The following is a 12,208-nucleotide window of genomic DNA, read 5'->3' on the forward strand; positions in this document are numbered from 1 at the left end:
CCCTTATAATGCAGCCAGTAGCCTGAAGTATAGTGTGGCACTCAAATCAACAAAAAAAGGGGTAATTACATCACTCTGATAACAATTTACACTGGATGGCAATGAGTTGAAGTGACAATGACATTCCATACACAACCCCTACTCAGCCTTTGTTCATTACTCCAGTCTGCCTGAACGTCTTAGGGGCTCTGAATCTGTAAAGCTGCACTAATTTGCTTTTGGCATGTTAAAAACAGAAGAAAAGCAGTTTGCCAAAGCACGCGCTAGCCAGTTTCTTGAAGTAGCAAATGAGTGGGAAATAGCGGACAAGGTCACAACTATAGGAACAGATAGCGCTGGCAATATGATTGCAAGGAGTCTACCATTCAAGCATTTGCCATGTGTGATACAAAGGATAATCACTGTGGCTTTACGGGCGTTTTTGCCAAATGCCGTAAAATAGATGACACTTCAGACGCAGTCCCACAAACACAGCAGAGCTTAAAACTCAGCAAGCCTCTCATGGACTATTGAGTCCATTGTCTAGGATGTACCGAAACCCTGGAATTCAACTCTTGAAATCATCAGGCAGATTCAACACAATAAAGATCCACTGAAACTAACGCTGTACAGCACAAGCACAAGTTAGCCATGCTAATCTGAATATCACTGGCTGTGAACGTTGCTTGAACCCTGCAGGTTATTTCTCTGACTTCTCCAATTTTACTGATAAACATAAGTTCAAGGACCTTAAGTTTTTGCCTAGAACAAATAGGAGAGAGGTGTAGCAAAAGCTTAGGGAGATGCTGAAGGATGGAAGGAAGCTGCCTTAAAACGGGCTAGCCCTCCGACAGCCCCTGGATTTCGAGTCTGTAGCGAGCTTTTTTTAGCGACATGAGAGCTGTGCTTTTGACACAACAGCATCACTGGTGAGGGTTAAGTCCAACAGACTATAACTTGAGGCCTTCAGGCTCCAGTACAGGGCAGACCGATAGACCACCGGCAAGTAACACCACCAATGCGATCTGCCGCAGACAGGGCGCTCAAACGCTAACGTCAGGCAGAGGACATACTATCAAATCTACTAGGCAAAGGGCTGATGTAACGTTGTTGTCACATACACAAAACACGAACATATTCACTTACAAAAATAAAGCCCAACGTATAGGCTTTATAGCGTTCAACAAAACTGAACACTGAACGTGATTGAAAGTGAGACACAACACCAAGCTAGATTCCAAACGTGCAGCAAACAACCGATCCCATTGGAATAATGCGTCCAATTACATTTTCTATTTATCTGCCTCTATTTTCGAAAACAAATGGACCATAGCCATGTTTTTCTATTTTCTCTAAATGCACACTATATATAAGCAGTCTATTTCCAAAAATGCATAATGTGCTTGGATACAATAAAGGAAAGTGCATGACAGTAAGCTGCGCACACAAACACACACACCGATCCCTGTCTCTCCCCCCCAAACGATCCTGCACTGAAGGTGGAGCCTGAAACTGATCGACCGCTATGTGGTGGTAGTCAGACACTACAGGCATGTCCTTCACTGGCTCAAATGCGTAACCCGTGCCATTAAAATTACTCATTTCCGTGTGTATATAATATGCTGCAGCCGTGGCCTATATACCCTGGCAGGTCCTACCATGCCAGTGAAGTCATCAATATTGTCAGCATTCTAATACTAACAAACGCAATTTTTGTGTTGCTTAAAAAAAAAGCTATAGTGTAATTCATTTGTATTTACCATAAACAACAAGTTATAAACATTTAGTTTTTCAGTTCAGTTCATCTTTAATCCAGCAGTTAACAACATGTCTGTTGGTATTACTACAACCCCCTAAACAGCGATTGATACCAAAAACAGTGCTGCATTTAAACAACATGCATCCAGGCAGGAAGTCCAGTTGGAGTATCACATTTAAAGGCTTGTCATCAGACAGTAAAATAGTGCACAGCACTTTGTGTTACTTACATACAGTAAAGGAAAGTTGTCTGGAAAGTCTCTCAACTATTTTATCTTTTGTCACAACATGAGGTCACAACAGAAGGTAAACAGTATAAATACAGCGTACAAGCACACACCTTGTAAACGTTACAAAGTCTACCTCCTTTTTCAAACAGAGCTAAATTTGGTCTCATCTGGTCATTTTATTTATTATGTTGGATAAAAATTAATGTCAACATCATAAAATCACAACAGATTACTTAATTTTTTACATCATAAGGGATGACTATATTGCATTATACTATGCACAATGTAAAAGTTATAACAGGTGCATGATGGATCTGGCCTTTCTTCCTTCATCCGGCCTTTCTGTTGTCTTGACACCTTAACAGCAGTAGCGGAGCCTTTATTCTCCAAATATTTGTGGACTAGCCCGCTTTTTGTTGCTCTCTTTGCTCTAAGTGTGAGTTTGCAGCTGCAGTCACTGCAGTGTTTATATATATTTTTTTAATCTGTGTTATAGCTGTAAGGCACTATTTACAATTCTAGTGTCTACATAACGAGTATCATAAATGTTCATAACCTTTAAAATTTAGTATTACTGATATGTCTTAACTTTCCCATAAATGTGGCCACTGTGACTCTATAGGTCATGTTACTGTAATATTGTACTTCCGCTACATGCAGTGATTGCTAACTGTTTGTCTAAATGTAAGTCCTTTTGCAGTCCAACTCAGAGACAGGAGTTTAATAATTAATGTAAAAATTATGTATATGTGGAAAGTTCTGTTCCTCGAATCTCCCAAACAGGTGGGGATTGCAAAGTTAACATGATGAAAGGTGTCACATTTATGGAAGATACAAGTTTGGTGTGGCTGAGGAAGGGGTTTATATCAATTAGTTTGTTCTATGCACAGCTCGCAAAGCATGAAAGAATAAATATTTCCTATTGCAGTGGAGTTCACCTGGTTTGCCTTGTGTTTAAATTAATGCCCATGACATGCTATTGTGAGTGGGTTACTCCCAAGACATTAGACGTGCCATAAATCCTGCAGTGTGGTCCTGGCAGATGTGGCCTGTTGTTGAAGGAGGTTATAAATGGCTAAGGATTAAATTTACATGCATGTGAACCGAGCAGTTCAGTTACGTAGTGTGGCTTTTGAAGCCATTGCATGGCGCTGATAAGTCTCAGCAAGAGCTTGCACCAGTAAACTAGCAGACCTTCTGTGGAGAATATACTAAATATGGTAACAGTTGACTCTTGGAAAACACCATTCCTTCCAGGAAATAACAATACATGTAAAATCCACACTTTATGACTCTTCAACTCTGTTCTTATAGGCTTTCGCTTCTTTCTTCCTCATTTGACGCATACAAATGCAGACATGATATATGAAGGAGAAAGTTCATGCTCCCTGGATCTCCCTCGACCTTTCTGGTGGCACTTCCAACTGCCGACTGCTTTTCCCTGCACTATCAATCAGGCCTGTTACTTTGGCGCTGATAAACACTGAAGCCTTCAAGCTGTCAGTGGAATTATTTAAGTACTCCTTCAGCCAGCGTGGAGAGTAAACATTTTCTTTGACTGATAACACCAACTTTGGAGATATCACTGAACAAACATGCACCAGCAACAACCAGAGAGGAACCTCTATGTGTATTCAGGCCACATAGTAAAAGTCAAAGATGAGAGATGACTACATAATAATGTAACAGTCCATCTAAATATGCACTAAAACCAGGCAATATAACCATTGTGAGTGAATGCTTTTGAATGACGACAAAAAAGTGTGGAAATAAAACATCTATCTAACAGACATTTCCATGCACATTTACCTCCTGTCACGAATAGATTTAATAAACTGGCACACCTCCTTATTCACAGCCCCTCTTGTTTTGTGTACAACGTGTGTTTTAGTATCCAGTAGACGTAAGCTCAGACCCAATACTGACTCACCCATTTCCTGGGTCGCCCCCTGGGTCTTTTCTCCACGGTTGCCTCAGCTTTCTGTGAAGACATTGATTAGGACTAATACGATTAGTCTTTATCCTGACAATAACTTCATGACATACATGATATTACATTTTTATATTAAACACCTGCAAAGACAAATTCTCTAGCACACGTTTAAGGTATTAGAAAGCCAAACCAGTATTAAAGATGCCCCATTCATTACATTTTTTTGTGGGGATAATGTCTAACAGTACAAACATTACACATACGTTAAGATGCATATAAAACAGTTATGTTAAATGTTGGTATGATAAACAGAATGTACAATTCACGTAGCTTGCTCTGGAGGGAACTACTAGAACGGTTATTATATTGTGGTCTAGACCAAATCAATCTGTAAAGTGTCTCGAGATAACTCTCGTTATGAATTGAAACTATAATAAAATTGAAATTGAAATTGTTTCTCTAAGGATAGAATAGAAAGCCCTTATTGTCATTATACACAAGTGCAGTACCTGTGCAATGAGAATGAAGCAACCTCTTTACAATGTCGACATGAAATAGAAAAATATAAAATATAAAAATATAATAAGTATAGGTAGTCCAGTACAGTATAGTATAACTATATAAGTATTGGTAGTGCAAAGAAAATAGAGGGGGGTGGGGCTGGTGCACAGTCCTAATTCCCGAGAGCAACCATAACTAAAATAGCTTTGTATACACATTGTGCGAAAAACAAATAAATAAATATTGCACTGAAATTAAATGGTTAAGTACTAAATAATAAATAAACAAATATTGCAAAGTAATAAAATGAAATGAATAAATATAAAATAAATGCTGAGGTAGCGGGAGGTGTAGATGTCCATCAGGGAGGGGAGAGGGCAGCCAATGATCTTTGAGGCTGATCTTACAACTATTTGCAGCTTCTCCCTGTCTGCCACGTTGCAGCTGCCGTACCATATTGTGATGCAGTAGGTCAGCAGGCTCTCGATGGACAAGCGGTAAAAGGTCAGCAGCAGGTTGGAGTCCAGGTTGTACTTCCTGAGGAACCTCAGGAAGTGTAGTCGCTGCTGGGCCTTCTTGATGACCGCTGTGGTGTTTTCTGTCCAGGAGATGTCAGCGGAGATTAGGACGCCGAGAAACCGGAAGGTGTGGACCCTCTCCACACACTCGCTGTTTAAGTACAGGGGGGCTAGGTCGGTGCTCTTCTTGAAGTCGATGAGGATCTCCTCGGTTTTCTTGGTGTTCAGAGCCAGGTTGTTCTCCAAACACCAAGCTGCCAAGTTCAAGACCTCCTCTCTGTAGGCTGCCTCGTCTCCCTTTGAGATGAGTCCGACCACTGTGGTGTTGTCAGCAAACTTGACGATGAGGTTGTTGTTGTGGGCCGGACTGCAGTCATGGGTGTAGAGACAGTACAGGAGGGGGCTTAGCACACAGCCATGTGGGGAGCTTGTACTCAACGTGCGAATGGAGGAGAGGTGGGGAGCTAGCCTAATTGTCTGGGGCCGATTGGTGAGAAGGTCCTTTATCCAGGCACGTGAGAGGGAGGAAACCGAGAGTGACCAGTTTGGTGATGAGAATGTCCGGGATGATTGTGTTGACAGCGGAGTTGTAATCCAAGAAGAGCATCCGGGCGTAGCTCTCCTGCTGCTCCAGGTGGCCCAGCGCAGAGTGGAGAGCTACGGCGATGGAATCCCCTGTGGATTTGTTTGCGCGGTATGCAAACTGATAAAGGGTCCAGGTCTGGGGGGAGGTAGTCCTTGATATGTTGGAGAACAAGTCTCTTAAAGCACTTCAGGATTACAGTGGTGAGGGCTACAGGACGGTAATCATTTAGGCTGGTGATGGGAGTCCTCTTCGGCACTGGGATGATTGTGGCTGATTTTAGGCAGGGCGGGATGACTGCCTGGGCCAGGGAGAGGTTGAAGAAAAAGTAAAGATGAGGGTGAGCTGGTGAGCGCATGCCCTGAGCACCTTGCCAGGTACTCCGTCTGGGCCAGTAAACCTTCCTTGGGTTCACTGCCAGGAGTACTCGTCCGACATTGTGCTCCTTTACGGTGAGTGGGGTGGTGCAGGAACCAGATGTGGATGGGGGCAGAGCTTGGGTAGACCAGGAACCAGGTGGGGGTGTAGGCAAGGCTGGGGCAGATGAGTGGTGCTGTTGTAATGACTCAAAGCAAGCAAAGAAGCAATTCAGCTCCTCTGCCAGCTTTGCACTCAGCTCCCCTGATGTTGCATCATACCCTCTGTAGTTTGTGATGTCATGTATGCCTCGCCACACCTCCTGTGTGCTGTTGCTAGAAAGGTGGGACTCTATGCAACTCTTGTGGTCCGCCTCGGCTCTTTTATTTCCACTTTTCAGGTCAGCTCGAGCCACCTTGTACTTTGGGCTGCTCGGTCTGTCTGACCTAAAGGCAGGGTCACAGGCTCTGAGGAGTTTACGGACATGGCTGGTCATCCAGGGTTTCTGGATAGGGAAGACCTGAATGATTTTGTCCACAGTCACATTCCCAATGCAGAACTTGATGTAGTCCAGTACTGTTCCTGTGAATGTTCCCAGCTTTTGGTGTTCAAATACGTCCAAGTCTGTCTGGCTGAAGCAGTCCTGTAGCTTGGAGAGCGTTTTTTCAGGCCAGGTTGTAACTGACTATAGCTGGGGTCTCATCTACCCCTTCCTTAACTGCAACTTTTTCATCAGACATGAAACCCTCAAACATTTCCAATTAAGCTTTAACTTTATGTCATTTGTCAGTCTGACCCTCTCATCAGGCTAACTACACACTACACAGCTGACACAGAATAAAACATAACAAATGTTACCATTGCAGATACGATTTGATTACATCCAAAAAAGTAAAAAAATAAGTTTCATGTTTGGATAAACCAGAACTGTCATTTAGTTTTTAAATAAATATTTAAGTAGCATAATGAATACTAGAGCATACTAGAGCTAGTCCCCAACAAATTACCTCTTTTGACTAATGTTTGCTAAAACTACAGTGACCAGCTGTTTTAGGAAATGACTTACTGTATATATTAATACTTTTAAATAAAACAATATATGTGAGCTGAAAGAAAATTGTCACACTTACATGTACATGACCTAAGGTAGAAATGTGTGTACATTTACAGAGCACTCCTTTTCTGTAAAATGAATACCTAGAATATCCCTGTGTGTTTGGCTTGAGGTAAGGGAATTACCGTTTTTACTGAGATAGTAGAATAATTTGATGTTTGTGGGAATTGGGAGAAATTGGTCCTTGCTGTCCAGGGCAGTCAAAAAGCCAATCTCTGCAGTCATCCACAATTAGCAAGACCAGACATGTGTCAATAATTCATGGGAAATATCCAGGCTCCCTGGCTCTAGTTGGCAGAGAGTCAGGTGAAATCTTACTTAAATTGCTAAGCTGCGATTCATTTAGCAGACAATGACCAGCAAGTATCAGTGGTGGTGTTGGGGCATGTGTGTGGCTTTCTGCAGCTATTTTTCTCAGTAAACAACACCAGCTCCTCTGTCATCCTGAGAACATGCCACCCAGCCTGCTCACATGGCAGCATGTGGAGTGTTTCAACACATCACTGCCTGGATACCAGAGTCAAAAACACACAAGAAGCAGGACCTTGCTAATGCTAAGAATGTCTTCTCTGTTTTGGCCATCCACACAAATTAGTGTCTTACAGTTGGTGCACAGGAAAATTGGAAAAAACAACATACAACTACAATAGTAGGTATGGTCGAATACTTTGTCATAGCTGGACATTTAGAAGCCACATTTTAGCTGGATCTGTTTAGAATCACTAGAGTTGTGTTACTCACTTAGGGATGACTATAACAATTATTAGGTAAGTAATTACAATAAAAAATTCAGCAATTGTATTGTATCATAATTACGAGTCCCATCAATGCTCTTTTCCAAACATTATATGGCGATCAGCTTGTTTGGGTTGATCAATATAATTTTTTGTTAGTTCATAAACTAAACTTGTGTACTTTTATGAGTTTCAATCACACAATACCATAGGTGGAAAGAATCAAGGCACACTATATTTAATCATAGTGCTTGATTACGATTTAACTGAAATACTTCAGCATTTCATACCTTTGTACATGATGGTAGCAACACACACAATTGTATTGCTTACTGACTACTATTAGGCTATTTTAACGGAATAAAAAAGTTTTCTTTTGGATGGATGGTAAACTATTAAAAAACCGAAGAGACTACACTGGTGATGACAGACTGAACTGTATTTGATTGTTTTCATAAGTTATATTAAAGCATAATAAAGATATATTGATGATGTCTTGTCATGTAACATTCTAATGCTCTGCTAATGTAGGTTTCTATCATGACATATCAAATTACTGGCTAACCAATCTGTGTACTATAATCCCCGTTCTCTGTTTAGGATGCTGCATTTTTAATGTGGTGATTTAATCGTCTGAAAGCCAACACCCTGTTTAATTAATCATCAGTGTTTTATATGTCTGGGCAGAGAGATGCAGCATGTCTGTAGCAGTCCTGAACCCCTTTCAGTCAGCAGGATGGCCTTCCAAAGCTATTACAAAAAAGCTTGGGAAATATTTTGTCAAGGTTAAGGAAAAATTGTTTTCATGGTTAAAAGAACTACTGGATTAAGGGAAAGATCACGGTTAAAGAAACCAAACATTAACTGTGATTTGGACTGGGAATGGGAAGCAAGCCCCATCAGAATGAAGTAAAAAATATTCTATTTTGTAGGAACAGTCCTGTGTGTGCAGTACAATTGTTTCAACTTGCAAGCTGCCATGATATCTGCCAGAGATTACAGAGTGATTGATGTGGGGAGGGAAAGCAAAATTTTAAAGAGTATAGGTTAAAGGTGTGGGCTGACCCAGGACTCTTTCATCCAGAAAGATTGATATCTTCAGTGTTTATCATAACAATACCAGATGAGATGAGACTGGATTATGGCGAGAGCAGAGTGTTTCAGTTTTCAAAGTGCTGGGAATGTTTACAGTGGTTCATGGTGGCAAGGGAACACTAAGGCTTCTGTCATCATGAGCCTAACACAGTTTTATCTAACTAATGAATGAAGACACAGGGACTTGCCCTGGCCTCGCTGAGATTTACAGTATCACAGCTCAAACGGTAGGTGGGATTTTGATGTAAAAGCTTTTCTCTAGATCAGTTTTTCTTTGTAAATTGAATCTTCTTTCGTTCTTTCATCAACTCTATCTTTCTTTTATGCACACAGTCTTCTCTCTGTGTGTAGGAGTGCTATGAGTTATGGCCGCATGTTTCCACAGATGGAAAAATAGATTCCTTTGTTTTCATGTGTCCATGTTCACAAACATGTATCCTCTATTGGATCAGTTAGTAACCTTTTTAAGGCGGGGTTGGTAACATACACACAAGGGCTGCACGATTATGGCCAAAATCATAATCCCAAATATTTTAATCAATATTGTGTTTGTGATTTTGTCACGTAACTTAAAATTAAACCATATCGTTGCTTGGTGGCGGATGCGACCTAGAGGAAAAATATTACTCGAGCCGTAGAGCCCTGTGAGCTAACAGACACTAACTAGCACTGGTCACTGATGTTGTCTGAAAAACAACACAGATGGGACAAAATGTTGCGTTTACTGGTAAACTGGTAAACCTTGAGGCCAACGTATAACCGACTGCTATCTGTTGAATTTTTCTTACGTTACTCTGTCCTCTGTGACTGTCTACATCTAGAAACTGAGCTGCAAGGTGCAGGGAACAACTCCAACTGGCACATGATCAGACAGTGGTTTACTTAGCGGTGCGTTATAAAATGACGCATTTAAAAAAAAAAAAACGCTCGATCACGCAAATTTGATCGTGGGAAGCCCAAATCGTGATCATGATTAAAATTCGATTAATTGTGCAGCGCTAATACACACATATTTTATAAATGTTTTACTGGTCTTTACACCCCATTAGCAATAAATAATATATGGACAATAAAAAATGAGTAAAAAAGATTTGTCATCTGATGCTGCTGCAATCCTTTAAAAACTCCCAGCAATCAAACAGGACAGGTCGTTTTTTTAAGAACCAATGAAATGCCTCCTTTTCCCGCTGCTTGTTCTCTACCCCTGCTGGGAATGAGCCAGAGCTCAGTGTGCGTCGTTGCCAGCAGAGATACTGCTGAAGAATATAGGAGAAACTAAGCAAAAGTTGCCACTGCTGTGCTTACTTGCATCCGCCTACCCTGCTAAAAATGCAAAGAAAAGAGACTGAAGCAGAAAAAGCGGCAACTAAAAGGGCTGCAGATACAGAGAGGAAAAACTGGAGTAAACACTGGCATAGCTTTAAAGCAATGGCAAAAGCTGAGGGAGCTGCAAGGCATGGAAATTGTGTGGTTGCTCTCTTTCTGTTGGACAGGAACATTAAGTTTTGGTAACACTTTACAATAAAGTACACAAAAACATAGGTAGTTACTAAGGAGAAAATAAGAAATTGATGAGGAACAAATGAGTAATAAATGAGGAACGACTGGTTAGTTAATGAGATGTTCCTGACAGACGGGAAGTTACTGTTTGGATGAATTACTCCTTACTAGTTAGTTAATGAGAAGTTACCGAGGAACTGTATTTCACCACTAATGACGAGTTACTGATAAACAGAGTGGGAGTTACTGTACTAATAAATCATTAGGTTATAATAAGTTAATGAGAAGTTACTAAGGAATGAATGAGGAACAAGTCGTTAGTTAATGAGTTTTTGAAAGTTCCTAAAAGACTGGGACCTCCTCATTTATTCCTCATTAACTTCTCATTAACTTACTATTACCTAATGATTTGTTAACTGAGTAACTTCCAGTGGGTAACTTTAGTTCTGGAGTCATTCAAAAACTAACCAGTCATTCTTCATTCGTTACTTATTAACTACCTATGTTTTTGTGTACCTTAGTGTGTTAAGTGTTAACAATATTTTTATTTTGTTTTGTTTATTGCGGATTGGGGGGTGATTTGTTGTTTTCAAGAAATACTGCCACATCCAGTGCCAGACCCATCTGCTAACACTGGAGCCCTGGACAGAGTTTTGATTACTATATAAATATTTATAATTTTTTCTATGAAAATTAAACAGGTTTTACATCACATCGCTAATTATTTTGTGCAGCATGTACGGAGATGAGATATAATGTGTTGATAGTATAAATAAAATAAATAGAAAATAACTCATCATTTTAGTATTTGAACAAAACAAACCGTTTCCGTTAATTCCATCTGGGAATAAATAAAAAGGGAAACTATTTAAATTCTGTAGTTGTAACAAAAATGAAAGTAATTTGATAAGTGGAATTGCAATCCTTTCTCCACTCTGCTCTGAAGAAGAAGCATGGCTCCTCGCTTTGAAGTGAATTTTGTGCACGTCTGTGGGGTGGGGGAATGCAAAGGGAAGGGGGAGGGGTTACTCCTAATTTCCACCAGAATGGCTGTGGACTCGTTCCAGAACAGAGGTGGAGTCATTAGCTTTCCATTAAAGTTAATGTGTGTATTTCTTACTGTATATGTATGAAATACACATATTGGAGAGGTGTTAGAGGGAGAGGGGTTAGACAGAGCTCAGAGGAGGTGATACTTTCAAATCTCCAAGACCCCCAATTTCCACCGGTTGCAGAACACCCCACGGATCTGCTCCGCTGTGTGTCGCTGTGATTTGTTGCGGAACGGCTGCGGCCATGACTGACAGCTGAAGTCACGAGGACCCACAACATATACGAATTCACGTAGAATATAACCGCAGTTTGTTTTCATCCAGAGGAGAAGAGAGGAAACAACTCTGTGCTGAGTTCTCAAGGTGTAGTGCAGGGAAATATGATCCGCCATGAGCATGCTCCATTTTATTTTGAAAATTAACCGGATGGTTTATTTTGTTTCTGGGCTTGACTTCGTGACCTGCGCTATCTGACATGTGCTGAAATGCTGCAGAACGCTACGGCATCTGGGAAAAATAGAAGCTATGCATATCTGTGCTGCCGGAGTTAATGGAAACCTAAATTTCCATTCCGTAGAGCGGAGCCACAGCCGTTCCGCATCCGGTGGAAATTAGGGGTAACAGTATATAGGTCAGGAGAAGAGTTCAGTATTGTTCTAAATTTGTCAGTACCAGGGTCAATAAGATACCTGAGTGCAATATAGAAAATATTACTGTTTGATCAGAGAAGTATACATGACTACACATCTGACCAGACATTCCATGCCACATTTAAGTGCTCAACAGTTTCCGAGGCTACTCTGTGCTTTGGCTACATTTCATGTAGTGTGTGTGTGTGTGTGTGTGTGTGTGTG

At 40.8% G+C, this 12,208-nt stretch overlaps 1 protein-coding gene across 1 annotated transcript in view; it reads right to left on the minus strand.

Moving 5' to 3' along the window:
* Nucleotides 1-12,208, minus strand: part of hmga2 (high mobility group AT-hook 2) — a 54,106-nt gene that overhangs the window by 37,345 nt on the left and 4,553 nt on the right. Inside the window, exon 3 of the mRNA XM_034863222.1 lies at nucleotides 3,898-3,948. Within this exon, the coding sequence (XP_034719113.1) occupies nucleotides 3,898-3,948 (51 nt within the window). The remainder of the gene's footprint in view (nucleotides 1-3,897; nucleotides 3,949-12,208) is intronic.

Source organism: Etheostoma cragini, chromosome 23, assembly GCF_013103735.1.
Source record: "Etheostoma cragini isolate CJK2018 chromosome 23, CSU_Ecrag_1.0, whole genome shotgun sequence".
Classification (NCBI taxonomy): Eukaryota; Metazoa; Chordata; class Actinopteri; order Perciformes; family Percidae; genus Etheostoma; species Etheostoma cragini.